The sequence below is a fragment of the Salvelinus alpinus genome, chromosome 24, assembly GCF_045679555.1.
Source record: "Salvelinus alpinus chromosome 24, SLU_Salpinus.1, whole genome shotgun sequence".
In the NCBI taxonomy this organism is placed as follows: domain Eukaryota; kingdom Metazoa; phylum Chordata; class Actinopteri; order Salmoniformes; family Salmonidae; genus Salvelinus; species Salvelinus alpinus.
Window position 1 is genome coordinate 27,746,241 of NC_092109.1, and position 24,627 is coordinate 27,770,867.

Genomic DNA, 24,627 nt, shown 5'->3' on the forward strand with positions numbered 1-24,627 from the left:
CTGGGGACGGAGGTGAAACAGGAGGATGTAGGAAGTATGCAGATCCGGTGGAACATAGGGGAAGAGGTCATGTTGAAGTGACATAACCTCTGGGAACAACTATATATCCCACAGTTCCAGGGGTCTTTCTGTTACTACTCATAACGTAGACTAATAGAGCTGGCAGATCGATAGCACTAGCAACAGGTAGGCCTTTACAGGGGCATGGGACAAGAGGTGACCATGCAAGAGCAATCCATTAAGACCAAATGACTTAAATGTAAATGTAAATGTAAGGGCACCAATGAGAAAATAACAGAAAATAAAAGCCTCTCCCTAGTTTCTTGGCAGTGTTTATCTTACAGAGCTGAACCGCAAAAAGACACGTACACGCAAAAAGGTAGAGAGGAGCACTGCTTTGAGTTCAGTCTCCTCTTTACATGTCTGCTTCACACAAACACAAAAATATGCTATATAAAATATACTCTATTACTATGTTTAAAAAAGAAAAAGGCAGTAACTAGGGAGAAATGAAAGAAAGAGAGAGAACAGCAGCACTAGCTAAACGCTCACTCTATCTTGTGTGCTGGAATGCTAAGACGTTTTTCATGACATTTCTAGGAATGTTCACTTAAGTTTTACAGCAACTCTGAATCTGTCGATGAAGCTGGTACCCATGACCCAAGTTAGTCCCTTTCTCTAGATCATCTTGTTCATCTATGCCAGTTGCTTCATCTATCTTAATACTTGTACCTTCACTTTCAAATAAGGCTGAGTTGTCTGTGTATGTGCTCATGAATAGGTGAGGTTTTGCTGCATGAGGTTCTCTCTCTGCCGGTCATTCTGTTGACCAGTCAGACAGCGGTCATTCTGTTGACCAGTCAGACAGCGGTCATTCTGTTGACCAGTCAGACAGCACCATCAATATCAAAGTTCTTTGTGCATTTCACACCACCTAAACGTTTTCAGTCAGCCATTGCCCCTACACAAAATAAAACGTGGATGGGAACATTTTGACCATTAAGGTGATACGTTTTGATCAGAGACTAAGGCTTTACTGTGTCATTGTGATTATTTAGTTAGTAATGACATCTCTGTAGGATTGGTGCATTGTCACAGCAACTTTATGCAATTTTATGTTGCTGAAATGAACAAATTAATCAGGTTCAAATTATGATCCACCAAACAAAAACTAGTAAGCCCTCCTTTCTATCAATATTGTTATTTTCCCCACTCTGGCTTGTTATATTGATCTCTACAATAATATTTACGGTAACTTTATACAGGCTATCTATTTTCTGTTTTCAAAGATACTTACACATACATGTGCTACAGTGACAGCATTTGTACTAGACTGCCATGAAGGAATGTTCTCGAAATAAGACACTAAGTAAAATAAAGAACATCTACAGACATTGGTCCAATTCTAATGGCAGTTTAAAAAGAGAAGGTATATGACTAGGAAACGACAGACAGGGAAACAGAAACAGAAACAAAGAGAAAGGGTGAAAGGATTCTGAAGAGACAGTATGGCTAAATGGTATAGGAGAGAGAAAGCGAGAGAAGCAAAAGATGGGAGAAGAGGATGGGAATATTGATGAAGTACCTTGGTTAAAGGAGACTATGTCACTGTGCAAAGATGCACATATACTCTATGTGAGACAGAGCAAGAGAGAGAAATCCAGAGACAGGCAGAGACAGTGAGAGAGAATGTGCAAGATATACACACTCTGATTAATAGGCAGTAGTTCAAATCTGAAGCATAAGTAAAATTAATACAAAAATTAAAAAATACAAAACGCACACCCACACACAACCTACAAAAACATTATATCAGAATAAAACTCTACAAAGAACTATATATATGTCTGGTATATAACTATTATCACCAGGGTCATCATTTTCCTTTTCTGTTGTTGTCATCGGTAACAATCACAACAAGTATTGGGGTCTGAGTATGAACGACAGATTAGAAAAGCAGGAAGTATTTACAAAGGAGGCAGGTCCACAGATTTACAGGACAAAGATTGACAGGAGTCCAGAGGTGAGGCGGTGGAAGCAGGGGCTGAGGGGGTCAGGGGGTTCGGGGCAGGGTCATATTGAGAATATTTAGGAGCAATTTAATGAATTCAACGTTAGTGGATCATTTTCTCGTCAATTTAAAGCATGTTCTGTTGCAAGGAAGCGGGCAGTCTTGACTGCAGACTGGGGTAGGAGCCACTCATCTTAGGTGCTGAAGTAGACTGGAGAGAGATAATTAGAGAGAGAGCGAAAGAGAGAGCGAGAGAGAGAGAGAGAGAGAGAGAGAGAGAGAGAGAGAGAGAGAGAGAGAGAGAGAGAGAGAGAGAGAGAGAGAGAGAGAAAATATATATATATATATAATTTTGAAGCAGAGAGTATATCTTCATTCAAACTGCCATGGCAGGAAGAGTGTGGGTGTGAACCTTACCGATGAGGACGATGAGGACAATCGCACATATCAGCCCCAGGATAATCATCATCTAGAGGAAGCAGAGTTGGACATGGAGAGGCAGTAAATCAGGGGGGATGGAACATGAGGTCAATCACAAGGTATACTTTTAATCCATTTAATTATGTTTTAACATGAGTCTTAAAAGCCTCAAAGGAAATGACTATTATCATGAATGAATGTACTATCTATCCCAGTCTATACCCTTACCTTGGCATTCTTCCACCAGTACTTGTTCTTGAGTTTTGCAGCGCTGGTCTCGAACTGTGAGGCTCCAGCCTGCAGGGCATCGGCCCGATCATCCAGCTCTGACAGCTTCTGATCACGCTCCAGAACCTTATCCACGTTTACACGCATGATATCCACCACCTGGGGAGGGCAGAAACAAGGGCCGAAAACGGACGGGGTGAATCACTCAATCATCTCAGACTGAGTGGCTGTGTGTGTTCTCCACAGTGTCACATAGAGTAATGTATTGTTTACATTAGTGTGTTGGACACGCATTCATCCAGTTCATGTCAGCTTGTGACTATTCACAGCATGTGAGCAATGTAAATATATTTCTGTGGGTCAGTATGTGTGTAATACAAGGTGAGTCTGTCTGCATGTTCCTCACCTCATCCACCTGAGCCTGTGTCTGTTGCAGGCGGCGGTTGCTGGTGAGGTTGGGAGGTGGCGCCGCTCCGTCTGCGGGGGCACCGGCAGCAGCTGGGGCAGACCTGTCGATCAAACACAACTCGTCAGTCAGTCTATTCACCTTCAATGATGTAAGAATGAACATTTATTAATGCATTCATCTACTAAATAGGCAAACCAATCCCTTTGGTACATAGAAGTCAAATAAGTTACTATCAAATCATGGCTGCTTGGAATGATCTTCTTTTTAAAGTGTTCTACTCCGCTAGCCAACACCTCGCCTAAACAGGTGTTCTACTCCACTAGCCAGCACCTCGCCTAAACAGGTGTTCTACTCCACTAGCCAGCACCTCGCCTAAACAGGTGTTCTACTCCGCTAGCCAGCACCTCTCCTAAACAGGTGTTCTACTCCGCTAGCCAGCACCTCGCCTAAACAGGTGTTCTACTCCGCTAGCCAGCACCTCGCCTAAACAGGTGTTCTACTCCGCTAGCCAGCACCTCGCCTAAACAGGTGTTCTATTCCGCTAGCCAGCACCTCGCCTAAACAGGTGTTCTACTCCGCTAGCCAGCACCTCGCCTAAACAGGTGTTCTACTCCGCTAGCCAGCACCTCGCCTAAACAGGTGTTCTACTCCGCTAGCCAGCACCTCGCCTAAACAGGTGTTCTACTCCGTTAGCCAGCACCTCGCCTAAACAGGTGTTCTACTCCGCTAGCCAGCACCTCGCCTAAACAGGTTTTCTACTCCGCTAGCCAGCACCTCGCCTAAACAGGTGTTCTACTCCGCTAGCCAGCACCTCGCCTAAACAGGTGTTCTACTCCGCTAGCCAGCACCTCGCCTAAACAGGTGTGCGTTTCTTTCGCCTCCAGATTGCTTGGAATTATCCATCATCACAGTACTCACTGAGGCTGAATCTCAACCTTATAGGTTTGGATCAAGTCAACAGCTTGAATGGATGATGGGAAAAGTAGGCAGATTATCTCTCTTTAATGAGCCTCAACAACAGGCTGAATGGTTTACAAATACTGAACAGTAACATCCAACACCAGGATCCAAGGGCCTAGATAAAAGGATCCACCAAGCATGAAATAGAATGATAAGAATCAGCTGTGCTTACGACCCTTTTCCACAGTATTCATAACTCCCACTACTGAAGCACATTCAGTGAGATTCTGAATGAATCCAAACCATCACATTCTCTGTCCAAAGAAGGCACCTACATCTGAAAGCTGAATAAAAAGCTGAATAAATTGATAAATTATGCTCTCTCTCTCTAATTACAGACAGGAATCAAATGTTTTTACAATCAAGATGATAGAAAAATTGAAAGAAAGCTAATCATAATGTCTGGCTGGCATACTATCTGTCCTAACAGAATCCTCATAAAGGAAACATGAAGATGACCCATAAATTCTGCCTGTCATGTCTGGCAGACATACCATCCTGACCTACATCCTTTATCTAGGCATTTTTAGGGCTGTTCTAAGGGGAAACGAATGGACGACAATCATACATCCTGAAGCAATTACCACATGTCTGGTCCTATCAATGTATTCTGTCCATGTATTCTAACCATCTACAACTGGGTACAATAACTCATTACTTCTCACCAAACTACATGAATGTGGCGTCTTTGTTATCCTTATGAGCTCACTGCAGTTTTTTCAAAACCTTGACTATTTGACCATTTAATTCAAAATAACACTGGCAAGGCCCAAAACATAATGATGCAAGGGAGAATGCCAGGTAGTCCTTCCACTATGTGTTAGTAACTCACTATGTGACCATGTAGTTGAGCTGTGTTGGTAACTCACTATGTGTACCATGGAGCTGAACTGTGTTAGTAACTCACTATGTGACCATGGAGCTGAGCTGTGTTAGTAACTCACTATGTGACCATGGAGCTGAACTGTGTTGGTAACTCACTATGTGACCATGGAGTTGAGCTGTGTTAGTAACTCACTATGTGACCATGGAGCTGAGCTGTGTTAGTAACTCACTATGTGACCATGGAGCTGAGCTGTGTTAGTAACTCACTATGTGACCATGGAGCTGAGCTGTGTTAGTAACTCACTATGTGACCATGGAGCTGAGCTGTGTTGGTAACTCACTATATGACCATGGAGCTGAGCTGTGTTGGTAACTCACTATGTGACCATGGAGTTGAGCTGTGTTAGTAACTCACTATGTGACCATGGAGCTGAGCTGTGTTAGTAACTCACTATGTGACCATGGAGCTGAGCTGTGTTAGTAACTCACTATGTGACCATGGAGCTGAGCTGTGTTGGTAACTCACTATGTGTACCATGGAGCTGAGCTGTGTTAGTAACTCACTATGTGACCAGGGAGCTGAGCTGTGTTGGTAACTCACTATGTGACCATGGAGTTGAGCTGTGTTAGTAACTCACTATGTGACCATGGAGCTGACCTGTGTTGGTAACTCACTATGTGACCATGGAGCTGAGCTGTGTTGGTAACTCACTATGTGACCATGGAGTTGAGCTGTGTTAGTAACTCACTATGTGACCATGGAGCTGACCTGTGTTGGTAACTCACTATGTGACCATGGAGCTGAGCTGTGTTAGTAACTCACTATGTGACCATGGAGTTGAGCTGTGTTAGTAACTCACTATGTGACCATGGAGCTGAACTGTGTTAGTAACTCACTATGTGACCATGGAGCTGAGCTGTGTTGGTAACTCACTATATGACCATGGAGCTGAGCTGTGTTGGTAACTCACTATGTGACCATGGAGCTGAGCTGTGTTAGTAACTCACTATGTGACCATGGAGCTGAGCTGTGTTAGTAACTCACTATGTGACCATGGAGCTGAGCTGTGTTAGTAACTCACTATATGACCATGGAGCTGAGCTGTATTAGTAACTCTCTATGTGACCATGGAGCTGAGCTGTGTTAGTAACTCACTCAGTGACCATGGAGCTGAGCTGTGTTAGTAACTCACTATGTGACCATGGAGCTGACCTGTGTTGGTAACTCACTATGTGACCATGGAGCTGAGCTGTGTTGGTAACTCACTATGTGTACCATGGAGCTGAGCTGTGTTAGTAACTCACTATGTGACCATGGAGCTGAGCTGTGTTAGTAACTCACTATGTGACCATGGAGCTGAGCTGTGTTAGTAACTCACTATGTGACCATGGAGTTGAGCTGTGTTAGTAACTCACTATGTGACCATGGAGCTGAGCTGTGTTGGTAACTCACTATGTGACCATGGAGCTGAGTAATATAAGCATATTACAAAGGAGGAAGTTTACATACACCTTAGCAAAATACATTTAAACTCCGTTTTTCACAATTCCTGACATTTGATCCGAGTAAAAATTCCCTGTCTTAGGTCAGTTAGGATCACCACTTTATTTTAAGAATGTGAAATGTCAGGTATAATACTAGAGAGAATGATTTATTTCAGCTTTTATTTCTTTCATCACATTCCCAGTGGGTCAGAAGTTTACATACTCTCAATTAGTATTTGATAGCATTGCCTTTTAAATTGCTTAACTTGAGTCAAACGTTTCGGGTAGCCTTCCACAAGCTTCCCACAATACGTTGGGTGAATTTTGGCCCATTCCTCCTTACAGAGCTGGTGTAACTGAGTCAGGTTTGTAGGCCTCCTTGCTCGCACATGCTTTTTCTGTTCTGCCCAAAAATGTTCCATAGGATTGAGGTCAGGGATTTGTGATGGCCACTCCAATACCTTGACTTTGTGACCAGGGCTTTGTGATGACCAATCCATTTTGCCACAACTTTGGAAGTATGCTTGGGGTCATTGTCCATTTGGAAGACCCATTTGTGACCAAGCTTTAACTTCCTGACTGATGTCTTGAGATGTTGCTTCAATATATCCACAGAATTTTCCTTCCTCATGAAGCCATCTATTTTGTGAAGTGCACCAGTCCCTCCTGCAGCAAAGCACCCCCACAACATGATGCTGCCACCCCGTGCTTCACGGTTGGGATGGTGTTCTTCGGCTTGCAAGCCTCCCCCTTTTTCCTCCAAACATAACGATGGTCATTATGACAAAACAGTTCTATTTTTGTTTCATCAGACCAGAGGACATTTCTCCAAAAATGCTTTTTTATAGCGGTTTTGGAGCAGTGGCGTCTTCCTTGCGGAGCGGCCTTTCAGGTTATGTCGATATAGGACTCGTTTTTTCTGTGGATATAGATAATTTTGTACCTGTTTCCTCCAGCATCTTCACAAGGTCCTTTGCTGTTGTTCTTGGATTGATTTGCACTTTTAGCACCAAAGTACGTTCATCTCTAGGAGACAGAACACGTCTCCTTCCTGAACGGTATGATGGCTGCGTGGTCCCATGGTGTTTATACTTGCATACTATTCTTTGTACAGATGAATGTGGTACCTTCAGGCGTTTGGAAATTGCTCCCAAGGATGAACCAGACTTGTGGAGGTCTACAATTTTTTTTCTGAGTTCTTGGCTGATTTCTTTTGATTTTCCCATGATGTCAAGCAAAGAGGCACTGAGTTTGAAAATAGGCCCTGAAATAGATCCACAGGTACACCTCCAATTGACTCAAATTATGTCAATTAGCCTATCAGAAGCTTCTAAAGCCATGACATTATTTTCTGGAATTTCCCAAGCTGTTTAAAGGCACAGTCAACTTAGTGTATGTAAACTTCTGGCCAACTGAAATTGTGATACAGTAAATTGTAAGTGAAATAATCTGTCTAAACAATTGTTGTAAAAATTACTTGTGTCATGCACAAAGTAGATGTCCTAATTGACTTGCCAAAACTATATTTTGTTAACAAGAAATTAGTGGAGTGGTTGAAAACCTAGTTTTAATAACTCCAACCTAAGTGTATGTAAACTTCCGTCTTCAACTGTATCTTTTTTTTGTTTCGGTGTGGTGATGGCGTGTATTGTGTCTCGCCAGTATTTCCAGCACCCAAGTAGAGCAATAGTTGTGTAACTGTAACTGCGCCCCCAAGCAGGGGTCATACACTGTACACTAAATGGCTTTAGGGAAGTAGTAATTTTCATAATAGCTCTAACTGTATGTGAGAGTGAGTATCAAACTCAATGTTATTTAATTTGAAGTCTCTGTAGCCTTTTTATTATTGTATAATCATATGGGTATCATAGGGATAAGTGGGAAATAATTAATACACAGCATTGAGTATGAACCGCTTTCAATCTTGTTTCTCAACTACATCTTGAGGCTGCCTCCTGCCTGTAGTGACCCCCTTCTTCCAGCAGAGTGAGACAAAACTCAGTATAAAGGTCACCTTTAAGTCCGTCACACACAGCTAATCTCCATGTGGCTACAAATCCTTCTGTAAACTCCTGATGTTTTCGTTTGCCTGGCTTTATCAGTCCAAAGCAAGCCCGGTCTGGAAACACTCATTTTCTGGCTTGTGTCATTTTGTCAAATGAATCATTATGCTACCCAAATCTTATATATTTTACTGGGAGCCTCCATTATGTTAGTGAGGTCTAGGTTGGTCGTGTTTTTTCTCATCTTGTTTACAGGCCAAATCCTGCCCAGTCTCTTTCACCTTCATTGCAGAAGGGGCCATCATCATTGCGCCGCGAGGAAAAGCGAGATGAACGATGGAGGAGGACGGTTATTGGCAACTCACCCTGTGTGTTTTGTAGATCCTTCCCCACATTGCCTACAACAACCATTGTTTTCTCAGGGACTCGAGATAAAAGCAGAGGGTGGATTGTGTGCACAGTGACGGGGAAAATATTCAAAGTGAACGACAAAATGGATTGTGTAAACTAACCTCGGAAATGAGACTAATGGAGTGTCGACAGCAGCCTTGGGGGAAATCCAGGGCAAGACCACGCTGTAAAGGGGTTACCATGAATTTGACAGTAGCTTACAGGCAGCTTGGTGGCAATTAAAAGTCTGTATATCATATTAAAGTACACCTACTGTAATATACATGTGGTATCAAATCAAGTATTGTGTAATGACACACAGTACAATACCGTACATTTTACTGTATTATGCTGTAGAAAAGTAAATGCTACCGTGATTGGAATGAATTCATTGATTAATTAATTGAGGGGAGGGGTTTGTATTTCACAGAATTTTTCTGTTATTACAACGGATTGGTGCAAGCAGGTTTACTGCTAGGTAAAGTGTTCACACATTACATCATATTAATGAATATTTGGTGTTTTATATCACTTGCACTTCTAAATGCCTTAACAAAGGCTTCTAAATTGGCAGCGACTACAGGGCAAAACAGACCAAAAGGACTTGGCAAAACACTCAACCATTTAAGGTTTAAGACTTGCTGCCACTACAATCTGTCCACTTTAAATTGATGGGGCTCTAAAACCAAATATAAGTTAAATTGGTACAACATTCTCACTCGCAGGTGCAGAAAATATGCCTCAAAATATGTTAATGAGCCAGAAACAACAATACCATGCATCAAACTAGTGGTCAAAGGTTTTTGTCAGTCTAAAGATACAGTATGGTACTGTATTCTGTGGGATGGATTTACAGTAAGAATAGAAATAGAGCCATTTCCCCACAAGACACCCTAATTTACAATATGCTGCAGTAAAAGGTTTCAGAGTTGTTTTACTGATAATACCTAAAATGACTATATTAATTACAGTTGTATTTTACAGTGCAGGCCTAACTCACATTGGCAACGTCCTCAACCAATATGATGGAAAAAAACGTCCCTTGTCAAGCAAATCAGCCTATCAGCCAGTTAACAGTTCATATTCCCTTTGAAAAACAGCTGTCACGCTCAGCTTGATCATTCTACACACACGCACACGACAATTAGCCTTTTGTTATTAATAGGCAACTACATTAACTAGTAGGCCTAACTACACGTCTTTCTTCAATGCTTTATGGGCTGTATATGACCGATTGACATAAACATTCAAATTAAGCATTTACAAATAGTCTTTCATCCATTACGAGACAGCGCTCACACACCATAGTCACAAAGTGGACTAGCCTGTAAATCGGTTTCAGCACTGTGGGAAAACAACGAAAGGCAGCGCTGTCCAGTGTTGAGAAGTAGGATTGGCACGGGCGTTGCATGGTTCCCCAACATTTCTTCCATTTCAGTTAGCATAAAGACAGGGGGTTTCATGTTTGTTGAAAAGGTGAGGGTGGTCCTGAGTTTCGTCTGAAAGCAATGTCACCACCAATTTATCGGGGGCGTTACAGTGAGAAAATAGGATACATGCATAACCAATGGTATGGCTACATGTGTTTATCAACAGCATGTTGAAGATGTAACACTGACATTTGTTGCCTGGCCTCAACGAGATGTACCGGTAGTCTGTTTCAACACCTTGTTTGTATGCACGAATCAGCAGAGAAAAGACCAACACGGCCATCTTCCCTGGCAGTGAAACACCTGCGTCCCGTAACCTAGCAGTCGCAAAAAAAACAAAAAATACAGACGAGTGAACATAGTAGGGCTATAGCTTGTCAAGGAAAGGATCGGAAAACGGTCACATCCCCAGTGTACTCTTGAACCCTCAAATAAAATACTTAAATCGCGCGACAATCGACAGATATGAGCGTCAGTTGCCCCCACCCCCACCCCCACCGTTGGTTAGCAATATCAAGTAGGCTAAATTCATAAAATTGCTAATAATAGTCTACTCTACATCCATTACATCCAAGATAATATGTATGTGTTGCTTCTCTAATAAGATGTTCAACATGTTGAATTAAATAAAATATGTTATTAGGTCGAAGTTGCTCATAATAAGTGTCTTTTGAGCAGTATCCATTCATTTGTCTAGAAAGGAATAGCAGAAACCAATCCAAATAACCAAATTAGAAATGTGTAGGTGTTCTACTTTCAATTCCAATTTCATTTTACAAATGGATATTCAGATAGCCTACAGACAAATAAACGGACGTCAACCCATTCAAATCAAACCAGTTCAACCCGGAGAAAACGCGTGCATGTCCAATTCCAATGAGAAGAAAATACATATTTTAAATGTGAATAAATATACCTAATTATAAATAGCCAACGTGACTGAAATATGTTGTAATGAAATATGGCTGACAACAGGGGCCAATGAGTAACCGTTATTCGACGCCTATGGAATAGCCTATAGGCTAATGTTGGATATATCCTATTTAACCTATGTGTGTTATAATGTGTTGTCAGTAAATGTTGATAAATAAACATCAAATAGTAAATATAGTAAATCAACACAATGATAATGCAATTATAGTGTTCTTTAACCCTGACGCACGATTCAAATGCCATATATGCCTTGGAGACAATTGTTAATTTAATTGGCTTTCTAAAACCATTTATGAACAACAAATAGGCTTGCACCCTGCTACCCTACCGACCATGGAATGATACATTCACATTAGACAACAAGCAAACAAAGAAAATACATGTCACCAGTAGGTTAGGCAACAGGGTGATACTCACATTTCTTATGATGGTTTATTAATGTACGCAAATCCGACTGGAATGTAGGCTATTCGCCTAATAAGTGGCTATTGAGTGGGTTGCCTTCAGCGCTCTTTTTCCTCTCGCTCCCTCTCAATTGATTCCCTCTTCTGGCGTTTTATATAGGAGGGAGTGATAATGTTTACCACCAATATGTGTTTATTTCCCCCTTGTAAATGTTCCCCTTTGCTCCGTTCGTGTGCTTCTTTTATGCCGCACCTCGCCAATATCGTTGTATTATAACTGAGCTACCGCTAGACTCCTCTGTGTCAGTACTGTAATGGACATGTAATAAACAGACACTTGGATTAGGGGAACGAAGATGGTTTGATGACGTCATTCGTCATCCAGGGAGCCGCAGGTTTAAAGGGGTGGTCAGCCAAAGGAATGGTAGACATATGGCAATGTGTCCATATACGGTCAAGGTTTACCAGGGGTTGATCAGTTTTAAAATCCATAAAAATCATAATGGTTAGGAAACTATGTCATTGAAAACCATAATGTATTAGTTGAAAAGGCAGAGTAGGCTATTGTCATTTTGAGGGTGGACCTCATTAAAGGTGGATGGAACGTCAACAAAATGGCGTTCCTTGTAAGGGGGTGGGGTGAAACTCCAGCCTCATTGAAACCAGCAGGTTAATCACGAGAATTGAGATTTAACTACCGTGGTGTATAAAGGTTGGATATTTTTTAAATATTTTTATTTATTTAACCTTTATTTAACTAGGCAAGTCAGATATTAACCTGATATTAATGCCTGGCAACACTTCCATAGCCTACAGTGGTGGAAAAAGTACCCAATTGTCATACTTGAGTAAAGATACCTTAATAGAAAATGACTCAAGTAAAAGTGAAAGTCTCCCAGTAAAATACTACTTGAGTAAAAGTCAAAAAGTAATTTGTTTTAAATATACTTAAGTATCAAAAGGACCGAAGACAGCCTTTTAACAAAGTTACTTAAAACTGTTTTACTTTTGTTAATTAATTTTTACACATTTTAAAGGCTTTTACAGAATTGGATGTTTTTTGCAAGAAAAATTACTTTTATTCATGGTTGTTTCTATTGTTTTTAACAACATGTACTTACATTTTTTTTTAATGTAATACTCGAATGCTGTTTTATGCTTTTATGATGTTTTTATGTGTATAAACGATGTAAACGAAAATGAGCTGTTTTTAAAGGAAATTGATAAATAAAAACTTTCCAAAAGAAAAAAAAAGTATCAAAAGTAAATGTACTTCCTAAAATATACTTAAGTATCAAAGGTAAAAGTACAATTATAAATAATTTCAAATGCCTTATATTTAGCAAACAGCACCATTTTTTATTTATTTTTTATTTGCAGATAGCCAGGTGCACACTCCAACACTCAGACATAATTTACATGAAGCTGATTGAGAGAATGCCAAGAGTGTGCAAAGCTGTCCTCAAGGCAAAGGGGGCTACTTTGAAGAATCTAAAATATATTTTGATTTGTTTAACACTTTTTTGGTAACTACATGATTCCATATGTGTTATTTGATAGTTTTGATGTCTTTACTATTATTCTACAATTTAGAAAATAGCAAAAAATAAAGAAAAACCCTGGAATGAGTTGGTGTGTCCAAACTTTTGACTGATATTGTATATTTAAGCAATAAAGCCCAAGCGGGTGGCAGGGAGCCTAGTGGTTAGAGTGTTGGGTCAGTAACTGAAAGATTGCTAGATCAAATCCCAGAGCTGACAAGTTAAAAATCTGTCATTCTGCCCCTGAACAAGGCAGTTAACCCACTGTTCCTAGGGCCGTCATTGTAAATAAGAATTTGTTCTTAACTGACTTGCCTAGATAAATAAAATATAGGGCCAATATACCACGGCTAAGGGCTGTTCTTACGCACGACGCACGATAGTGGTACACTATATTGAGTACCACATACCCCCGAGGTGCCTTATTGCTATTATAAACTGGTTACCAATATAATTAGAACAGTAAAATAACTGTTTTGTCATACCCGTGCTATACAGTCTGATATCCCACGGCTGTCGGCCAATCAGCATTTTAGGTTCGAAACACCCAGTTTATTAAAATAAAACAATACATTCCACTAGCTAGCTACATCCGTTATGTTACATTGTATTTAGTATCATTAGCCCATTTAATGTAATGTCATGCAACAAATATGTACTCTGGACAACAAGTGACATAAAAAAATGTGAAACCACATTACTTTATACAGCTAACATTATCCTCAATAATTCTAATATTATAGATTAATATATAAGTTTATGATCATATCCTACCTTGGAAATGGTATACATAGAACATTATTTATATTGTCATGTTTATTTACCCATGGTTGTGATTGAAGAGTGGTTGTTGCCTGGACTGGTTGCCTTTGTAAGCATACAGGTATGGGCTACATAGATTCAACCCCAGTTCTGAGTTGGCTGTTGTTTGCAGATGGCTTCATGATGCTCTGAAGAAATTTCTGCTGTACTATTTGTCAGATATTCACAATTTTATGTCAAGTATTTTATTTTTTCATCAAAGAAGTCAGCTTCCAAATGTGGAAGGACATGCGCACCACTCTTTTTTTGTTGTTGTTGTCATTTTAGCAGACCAGAGTTGTAACGCCAGGGTTGTGGGTTCGATTCCCATGGGGGACAAGTATGAAAAATGTATGCACTCACGACTGTCCTCCTTATCCAGAGCCACACTTCCTTTGAGCACAAGGGTGCCCTTGACATTAACGATGAGCTTTTGACTCATTTCTAAAATGTATTTTATTATGTTTAACTAGGCAAGTCAGTTAAGAACAAATACTTATTTACAATGACAGCCTACATACAGCCTCAATTTTAACCAGGGTGTCTTTAGTGACACCTCTAGCACTGAGATACTGTGTCTTAGACCACTGCGCCACTCTGGAGCCCTGAAGTTAACAATAAAAAAAAAATGATGAGCCAAGTTAGCTAGCTGGAAAAAAGTATGGCCAGATCACACAAACATTTATTGTGAGACGCTAATACTAACTACATCGTAATATATTGGCAATACATTTTACATACACTGCTATATTGTGTTTGAGTGACTAATGAAGACTCCAGATTGAAGGATGCAAATGTAGATTGATCCAGGCAGATGAGACCTGCTGCTGACAGTCAAGAATTTTGACAGGTTACCAGTATGGGAGCGAAATAGCTGCCAAAAGGTTGAACATGTGCATCGTTAAGATCGTAATAAAATCCATAAGTAAATTGTTAAGATTGTAAGAAAAGCCATGCATGAAACATGAAACGTAAACGTTAAATTACATCTGTAAACGTACTATGTTACAACTATGAATGAACATTTACACATTAAATTCTTACTTTACGCCTCCCTTTACTTGGTTACAGACCTTTTTTATACGTACAAACTTTTGTCAGTAATGTGGCATCTGCAAAGGACATTAAACAAACGTAGCTAGTCAAAGCTAGCTAGTCATATATGCTTTTTTTGTTGATGAGATGAAACTGCCAAAACTCTGAAAGGTATTATTGTACGTCAGAATTGCAACACAAGATTTGTTCTAGCCTAAAATGTTAGCCCGTAATCGTAACATGGTGTTTGTATGTTCACAGGTGAAATTTTCACAAGTGGATTTTTCTTATGATCCTAACAATTTACGTATGGATTTTCTTACGATCCTAACGATACGTACGTTCAACCTTTTGGCGGCTATCTGGCTCCATATACCAGCCAGTGGCCTTTATAGCACCATATCCTACATTACCATCCTACACTATATATACAAAAGTATGTGGACACCCCTTCAAATTAGTGGATTCGACTATTTCAGCCATACCCGTTGCTGACAGGTGTATAAAATCGAGCAAACAGTCATGTAATCTCCATAGACAAACAATGGCTGTATAATGGCCTTACTGAAGAGCTCAGTGACTTTCAACGTGGCACAGTCATAGGATGCCACCTTTCCAACAAGTCTGTTTGTCAAATTTTTGCCCTGCTGTAGCTGCCATGTCAACTGTAAGTGCTGTTATTGTGAAGTGGAAACCTTTAGAAGCAACAACGGCTCAGCCGCGAGTGCTGAAGCACGTATCACATAATAATCATCTGTCCTCGGTTGCAACACTCACTACCAAACGGCCTCTGGAAGCAATGTCAGCACAAGCACTGTTCGTTGGAAGCTTCATTAAATGAGTTTCCATGGCCGAGCAGCCGCACACAAGCCTCACCATGCACAATGCCAAGTGTCGGCTGGCGTGGTGTAAAGCTTGCAGCTATTGGACTCTGGAGCAGTGGAAATGCGTTCTCTGTTAGTGATGAGTCACGCTTCACCACCACTGGCAGTCCAATGGACATATCTGGGTTTAGCGGATGCCAGGAGAACGCTACCTGGCCGAAAGCATAGTGCCAACCGTATAGTTTGGTGGAGGAGAAATAATGGTCTGTGGCTGTTTTTCATGGTTCGGGCTAGGCCCCTTAGTTCCAGTGAAGGGAAATCTTAACGCTACAGCATACAACGACATTCTAGACAATTCTGTGCTTTCAACTTTGTTGGAACAGTTTGGGGAAGGTCCTTTCCTGTTCCAGTACGACGATGCCCCCGTGCACAAAGCGAGGTCTATACAGAAATGGTTTGACACGATTGGTGTGGAAGAACTTAACTGGCCTGCACACAGAGCCCTGAACTCAACCCCATCAAACACCTTTGTGATTAATTTGAACGCCGCCTGCGAGCCAGGCCTAATTGCCCAACATCAGTGCCCAACCTCACTAATGCTCTTGTGGCTGAATGGAAGCAAGTCTGCGTAGCAATGTTCCAATATCTAGACGAAAGCCTTCTCAGAAGAGTAGAGGCTGTTATAGCAGCAAATTAATGACATGCTCGACGAGCAGGTGTCCACCTACTTTTGGTCATGTAGTGTATCACCACTAGCTTACACAGCTTATCGATATCTTGCCTACTGGAACCTATGAACCTTGTCAGTGAGGTGTTAGTTTGCTAATATAGATGGCACAAACATGGCTAGCGTACTGTTAGGCTAACTAACTAGCTCGCTAGCTAGCTACAATTATTTATATATACATAATTGGTTAGCTATGTCTTGTTAAAAATGGTAACTAGCCGTGCATGTCCAACTGGGTGTCCAGGTGGGTGTCACCATCACTCGACTTCAGCTGTATATAAGGCTGGGTACCATGAGATATTGCTCTAAATCTGGTTTTCATCAGACAGCAACTTAGTTGAAAAGGTAAATGCAATGACTTAACTCTGGCTAGATACAGTACATTAAACACAGTGATGGGGTTGACTGATGACTCACCCTGAACTTATTTCCACTGCTCTATCGATCGCTCCATACATTCATCATTGAGAAGAAACTCTGGAGGGCTAGGAATCTCCTGGTATCTTCTTGCTTTGTAAAGTGTTGTAGCCTGTATGGAAATAGTTTTGCCGACATTGTTGGGGAGTAGTGAACTGCAGTACATATAGTTCAACAAGTAATTGAACTACATTTTGCAGTAGCTTGGTGGTAATAAACTAAATTGAAATCTTGGTAGTATTTTCAGTTGATAATTACTTTTTTGCCATGTAGCAGTGTAGCTAATTACTGGAACTACACAATCCTGTTTTTTACAAAAAGACAAAGAATATGGGTGAAGTAGGCACTGATTTCCTTTCTTTTTTGGGGCATCAGACCAGCCTAATTCGCGTTTGAAACATCGTTTTTGTGTTTAATAGGCAAAATTACACATTCTGTTAACATATAACCCATATGACCCAACATACAAAGTTATATGTTCTTACCATTTGTAGTCTATGACATTTGAGATTTACATATGACCATTTTTCACAAAGCAGTTTGGATGTAGTGAACTACTTTTACAAATTAACTTTAGTTAAGTAAACTATATTTTTCTTAATAGTAGCTTTGGTTTAGTTTTACTTCTTCCAGTGTTAAGTAATTGGTAACTTGGTAAACTATATTTTCAGAGTAGCTTCCCCAACAATGTTTGCCAAACAGTAAATTAATTAACAGTTTCAAAATGTCTACATGCGTGTCACATTACTGAAGTGTGTTATCAAATTATGTGCAGCATGAGTGAGGAGCTAGCAGTTGCAACACAGAAGTTCCTCATGACAGGCTTGTTAGAAATGAGTGGCGCTGTGTCACGTTCCTGACCTGTTTTATGTTATTTTTGTATGTGTTTAGTTGGTCAGGGCGTGAGTTGGGGTGGGCATTCTATGTTTTGTGTTTCTATGTTTAGGTCACTTGTAATTAGCCTTATATGGTTCTCAATCAGAGACAGGTGTTTGACGTTTTCCTCTGATTGAGAACCATATATAGGTTGGCTGTTTCACACTGTTTGTTTGTGGGTGATTGTCTCCTGTGTTTGTGTCTGCGCACCACACGGGATTGTTTCGGTTGTTTTCGTTTTGATGTAGTCTGTTTCCTGCTCGTGTGTTCTTCGTGTTGTTATGTAAGTTCCATGTTCAGGTTTCGTCTACGTTGTCCGTTTGTTATTTTGTAATCATTTCAAGTATAGTTCGTTTTTGTTCTTGTTTAAATAAATTCATTATGTCTACATACCTCGCTGCGTATTGGTCCACCGATCCTTCTCTCCTCTCCTCTTCCGAGGAAGAGGAGGACGACACCCGTGACAGAATCACCCACCAACCGAGGACCAAGCGGCGGGGGAGAGCTCAACAGAGCAACCAGGACTCGTGGACTTGGGACGAAGTATTGGAGGGAAAAGGACACTGGGCGCACATTGGGGAATATCGCCGCGCTCGTGAGGAGATGGAGGCAGCGAGAGCCCAACAGCGGTGGTATGAGGAGGCAGCAAGGAGACGTGGCTGGAAGCCTGAAAAGCCCGTGAGTACTACCCAAAAATTTCTTGGGGGGGGGCTAAGAGGTAGTGGGCCAAGGGCAGGTAGGAGACCTGCGCCCACTTCCCAGGCTAACCGTGGAGAGCGGAAGTACGGGCAGACACCGTGTTACGCAGTAGAGCGCACGGTGTCTCCTGTACGTGTGCATAGCCCGGTGCGGGTTATTCCACCTCCCCGCACTGGTAGGGCTAGATTGGGCATTGAGCCAGGTGTCATGAGGCCGGCTCAACGCGTCTGGTCTCCAGTGCGTCTCCTCGGGCCGGCATACATGGCACCTGCCTTACGCATGGTTTCCCCGGTTCGCCTACATAGCCCGGTGCGGGTTATTCCACCTCCCCGCACTGGTCGGGCGACCGGGAGCATTCAACCAGGTAAGGTTGGGCAGGCTCAATGCTCAAGAGAGCCAGTACGCCTGCACGGTCCGGTATTTCCGGTGCCACCTCCCCGCCCCAGCCTAGTACCAACAGTGCCTACACCACGCACCAGGCTTCCAGTGCGTTTTCAGAGCCCTGTTCCTCCTCCACGCACTCTGCCTATGGTGCGTGTCTCCAGCCCAGTGCCTCCAGTTCCGGCACCACGCACTAAGCCACCTGTGCGTCTCCAGAGCCCTGTACACACTGTTTCTTCTCCCCGTACTAATCCTGATGTGCGTGCCCTCAGCCCGGTGCCACCAGTGCCGGTACCACGCACCAGGCCTAGAGTGCGCCACGAGAGTCCAGTGTGCCCTGTTGTTGTTCCCCGCACTAGCCTGAAGGTGCGTGTCCTTAGCCCGGTACCTCCAGTTCCGGTACCACGCACCAGGCCTATAGTGCGTCTCAGCCGGCCAGAGTCTGCCGTCTGCCCAGCGGCGCCTGAACTGCCCGTCTGCCCAGCGGCGCCTGAACTGCCCGTCTGCCCAGCGGCGCCTGAACTGCCCGTCTGCCCAGCGGCGCCTGAACTGCCCGTCTGCCCAGCGGCGCCTGAACTGCCCGTCTGCCCAGCGGCGCCTGAACTGCCCGTCTGCCCAGCGGCGCCTGAACTGCCCGTCTGCCATACGCCGTCTGAACTGTCCGTCTGCCATGAGCCTGCAAAGCCGCCCGTCTGCCATGAGCCTGCAAAGCCGCCCGTCTGCCATGAGCCTACAGAGCCGTCCGCCAGACAGGAGCCGCTAGAGCCGTCCGCCAGACAGGAGCCGCTAGAGCCGTCCGCCAGACAGGAGCCGCTAGAGCCTTCCGCCAGACCGGATCAGCCAGAGCCTTCAGCGAGCCATGACCGTCCAGAGCCGTCAGCGAGCCATGACCGTCCAGAGCCGTCAGCGAGCCATGACCGTCCAGAGCCGTCAGCGAGCCATGACCGTCCAGAGCCTTCCGCCAGCCAAGAGCGTCCAGAGCCAGCCAGCCAGGATCCGCCAGTCATTCTGGTGTTGCCCCTCATTCTGGTGTTGCCCCTCATTCTGGTGTTGCCCCTCATTCTGGTGTTGCCCCTCATTCCGGTGTTGCCCCTCATTCCGGTGCTGCTCCTTATCCTGATGATGCCCCTTAATTAGGTGGGGTTATTTGGAGGGTGGGCATTGTGAGGGGGATAAAAAAGTGGGGATGTATTATGGTGGGATGGGAACCACGCCCAGAGCCTGAGCCACCACCGTGGACAGATGCCCACCCAGACCCTCCCCTAGACTTTTGGTGGTGCGTCCGGAGTTCGCACCTTGAGGGGGGGGTTCTGTCACGTTCCTGACCTGTTTTATGTTATTTTTGTATGTGTTTAGTTGGTCAGGGCGTGAGTTGGGGTGGGCATTCTATGTTTTGTGTTTCTATGTTTAGGTCACTTGTAATTAGCCTTATATGGTTCTCAATCAGAGACAGGTGTTTGACGTTTTCCTCTGATTGAGAACCATATATAGGTTGGCTGTTTCACACTGTTTGTTTGTGGGTGATTGTCTCCTGTGTTTGTGTCTGCGCACCACACGGGATTGTTTCGGTTGTTTTCGTTTTGATGTAGTCTGTTTCCTGCTCGTGTGTTCTTCGTGTTGTTATGTAAGTTCCATGTTCAGGTTTCGTCTACGTTGTCCGTTTGTTATTTTGTAATCATTTCAAGTATAGTTCGTTTTTGTTCTTGTTTAAATAAATTCATTATGTCTACATACCTCGCTGCGTATTGGTCCACCGATCCTTCTCTCCTCTCCTCTTCCGAGGAAGAGGAGGACGACACCCGTGACAGAATCACCCACCAACCGAGGACCAAGCGGCGGGGGAGAGCTCAACAGAGCAACCAGGACTCGTGGACTTGGGACGAAGTATTGGAGGGAAAAGGACACTGGGCGCACATTGGGGAATATCGCCGCGCTCGTGAGGAGATGGAGGCAGCGAGAGCCCAACAGCGGTGGTATGAGGAGGCAGCAAGGAGACGTGGCTGGAAGCCTGAAAAGCCCGTGAGTACTACCCAAAAATTTCTTGGGGGGGGGCTAAGAGGTAGTGGGCCAAGGGCAGGTAGGAGACCTGCGCCCACTTCCCAGGCTAACCGTGGAGAGCGGAAGTACGGGCAGACACCGTGTTACGCAGTAGAGCGCACGGTGTCTCCTGTACGTGTGCATAGCCCGGTGCGGGTTATTCCACCTCCCCGCACTGGTAGGGCTAGATTGGGCATTGAGCCAGGTGTCATGAGGCCGGCTCAACGCGTCTGGTCTCCAGTGCGTCTCCTCGGGCCGGCATACATGGCACCTGCCTTACGCATGGTTTCCCCGGTTCGCCTACATAGCCCGGTGCGGGTTATTCCACCTCCCCGCACTGGTCGGGCGACCGGGAGCATTCAACCAGGTAAGGTTGGGCAGGCTCAATGCTCAAGAGAGCCAGTACGCCTGCACGGTCCGGTATTTCCGGTGCCACCTCCCCGCCCCAGCCTAGTACCAACAGTGCCTACACCACGCACCAGGCTTCCAGTGCGTTTTCAGAGCCCTGTTCCTCCTCCACGCACTCTGCCTATGGTGCGTGTCTCCAGCCCAGTGCCTCCAGTTCCGGCACCACGCACTAAGCCACCTGTGCGTCTCCAGAGCCCTGTACACACTGTTTCTTCTCCCCGTACTAATCCTGATGTGCGTGCCCTCAGCCCGGTGCCACCAGTGCCGGTACCACGCACCAGGCCTAGAGTGCGCCACGAGAGTCCAGTGTGCCCTGTTGTTGTTCCCCGCACTAGCCTGAAGGTGCGTGTCCTTAGCCCGGTACCTCCAGTTCCGGTACCACGCACCAGGCCTATAGTGCGTCTCAGCCGGCCAGAGTCTGCCGTCTGCCCAGCGGCGCCTGAACTGCCCGTCTGCCCAGCGGCGCCTGAACTGCCCGTCTGCCCAGCGGCGCCTGAACTGCCCGTCTGCCCAGCGGCGCCTGAACTGCCCGTCTGCCCAGCGGCGCCTGAACTGCCCGTCTGCCCAGCGGCGCCTGAACTGCCCGTCTGCCCAGCGGCGCCTGAACTGCCCGTCTGCCATACGCCGTCTGAACTGTCCGTCTGCCATGAGCCTGCAAAGCCGCCCGTCTGCCATGAGCCTGCAAAGCCGCCCGTCTGCCATGAGCCTACAGAGCCGTCCGCCAGACAGGAGCCGCTAGAGCCGTCCGCCAGACAGGAGCCGCTAGAGCCGTCCGCCAGACCGGATCAGCCAGAGCCTTCCGCCAGACCGGATCAGCCAGAGCCTTCCGCCAGACCGGATCAGCCAGAGCCTTCCGCCAGACCGGATCAGCCAGAGCCTTCCGCCAGACCGGATCAGCCAGAGCCTTCCGCCAGACCGGATCAGCCAGAGCCTTCCGCCAGACCGGATCAGCCAGAGCCTTCAGCGAGCCATGACCGTCCAGAGCCGTCAGCGAGCCATGACCGTCCAGAGCCGTCAGCGAGCCATGACCGTCCAGAGCCGTCAGCGAGCCATGACCGTCCAGAGCCTTCCAGCCGAGCCATAGAGCCGTCCAGAGCCGTCAGCCGAGCCAGGACCGTCCAGAGCCAGTCAGCTGAGTCATGGTGTTGCCCCTCATTCTGGTGTTGCCCCTCATTCTGGTGTTGCCCCTCATTCTGGTGTTGCCCCTCATTCCGGTGTTGCCCCTCATTCCGGTGCTGCTCCTTATCCTGATGATGCCCCTTAATTAGGTGGGGTTATTTGGAGGGTGGGCATTGTGAGGGGGATAAAAACGCCAGACCGGATCAGCCAGAGCCTTCCGCCAGACCGGATCAGCCAGAGCCTTCAGCGAGCCATGACCGTCCAGAGCCGTCAGCGAGCCATGACCGTCCAGAGCCGTCAGCGAGCCATGACCGTCCAGAGCCGTCAGCGAGCCATGACCGTCCAGAGCCGTCAGCGAGCCATGACCGTCCAGAGCCGTCAGCGAGCCATGACCGTCCAGAGCCGTCAGCGAGCCATGACCGTCCAGAGCCGTCAGCCAGCCATGACCGTCCAGAGCCTTCCGCCAGCCAAGAGCGTCCAGAGCCAGCCAGCCAGGATCCGCCAGTCATTCTGGTGTTGCCCCTCATTCTGGTGTTGCCCCTCATTCTGGTGTTGCCCCTCATTCCGGTGTTGCCCCTCATTCCGGTGCTGCTCCTTATCCTGATGATGCCCCTTAATTTAGGTGGGGTTATTTGGAGGGTGGGCATTGTGAGGGGGATAAAAAAAGTGGGGATGTATTATGGTGGGATGGGAACCACGCCCAGAGCCTGAGCCACCACCGTGGACAGATGCCCACCCAGACCCTCCCCTAGACTTTTGGTGGTGCGTCCGGAGTTCGCACCTTGAGGGGGGGGTTCTGTCACGTTCCTGACCTGTTTTATGTTATTTTTGTATGTGTTTAGTTGGTCAGGGCGTGAGTTGGGGTGGGCATTCTATGTTTTGTGTTTCTATGTTTAGGTCACTTGTAATTAGCCTTATATGGTTCTCAATCAGAGACAGGTGTTTGACGTTTTCCTCTGATTGAGAACCATATATAGGTTGGCTGTTTCACACTGTTTGTTTGTGGGGGATTGTCTCCTGTGTTTGTGTCTGCGCACCACACGGGATTGTTTCGGTTGTTTTCGTTTTGATGTAGTCTGTTTCCTGCTCGTGTGTTCTTCGTGTTGTTATGTAAGTTCCATGTTCAGGTTTCGTCTACGTTGTCCGTTTGTTATTTTGTAATCATTTCAAGTATAGTTCGTTTTTGTTCTTGTTTAAATAAATTCATTATGTCTACATACCTCGCTGCGTATTGGTCCACCGATCCTTCTCTCCTCTCCTCTTCCGAGGAAGAGGAGGACGACACCCGTGACACGCTGGCTGTACCTTCCAGCAGTTTTACACAAGAGGCACCGTGCTCTCGCGCTGTAAAGGGGACATCGGCTGCACTGATAGTCTAGATAGTTGATAGACTAGCAAAGGGCTACCAAAAAGATCAAACCGACAGATTATCGGTCGTTCTCTAGTTGGCTCCCATTCAAATTAGCCCCAATGTTGTATTTTTAAATCTTGTTCACTCTCTTAAACTAAATACCATGCCTGTTTTCTCATTCGCTGGGAATGTTGTTTGGAAAGTCTGATACAATATGATTTGGTTGATATCGTTATCAACCTGCATAACCCTTAAAAATATAAATGTTAATGTGCAGGGTGTGCTATTAGTGGTTTCTTTTTTTGCAAAAAAGCATTTATTTTGCTAAAATTGTAGTGGGTAGTTCCAGTAGCAGTATTAATTTTGTCAACAATAACTGTGATGAAAGATATTAGTCAACAACCTATTTTTCCTGACGAAAACTAATGACAATAACGAGACCAGATGCCCTGAAAGAAACGAGCTTCTACACCTGCATTACTAGCTGTTTGGGGTTTTAGGCTGGGTGTCTGTACAGCACTTCGAGATATTAGCTGATGTACGAAGGGCTATATAAAATAAAATTGAATTGAATTGAATTGAATTGAATTGATAACTATAACAATTTATTTTCATTTTTGTTTGACGAAAATGTAACAAGATGAGAAATCTACATGAGACTAATGGGCATTCAATTTGACATGAAGCTCCTTTTAATCTGTTTTGTCCAATCATAAATGCATGCCTTTGCAGAATATTTTGTGCAATCTTCTCATTGGTGGGTAATGTCCTTCAGTTGTGCAAGCAGTCACACCAGTCAATCCTCTCTTTCTTTTGAACTGATTCGCTGGCAGGAAACTTCAATTGTAATTTACAAAAATAAGAAACAATAATGTCTTTGATCATCTTTGTTTTCATATAGGCCAATTTTGCT

General features: G+C 44.5%; 1 protein-coding gene across 1 annotated transcript; it reads right to left on the bottom strand.

Annotated features, from left to right (window-relative positions):
• Positions 1-1,076: 1,076 nt before the first annotated feature.
• Positions 1,077-11,814, bottom strand: LOC139552469 (vesicle-associated membrane protein 2-like). The gene is made up of 5 exons (XM_071364236.1): positions 11,512-11,814; positions 3,066-3,168; positions 2,660-2,818; positions 2,429-2,480; positions 1,077-2,222 (listed from the first exon to the last, which is right to left on the bottom strand). Coding segments are annotated over exons 1-5 (333 nt in total). The 5' UTR covers positions 11,514-11,814; the 3' UTR covers positions 1,077-2,205.
• Between the last annotated feature and the right edge of the window lie 12,813 nt (positions 11,815-24,627).

Bases quoted from the DNA above. Each gene is read 5' to 3' on its own strand.
- LOC139552469 (XM_071364236.1), bottom strand. The intron at 2,819-3,065 runs GTGAGGAACATG...TGCCCTCCCCAG, and splicing joins CACAGGCTCAGGTGGATGAG to GTGGTGGATATCATGCGTGT. The intron at 2,481-2,659 runs GTAAGGGTATAG...TGCTTCCTCTAG, and splicing joins ACTGGTGGAAGAATGCCAAG to ATGATGATTATCCTGGGGCT.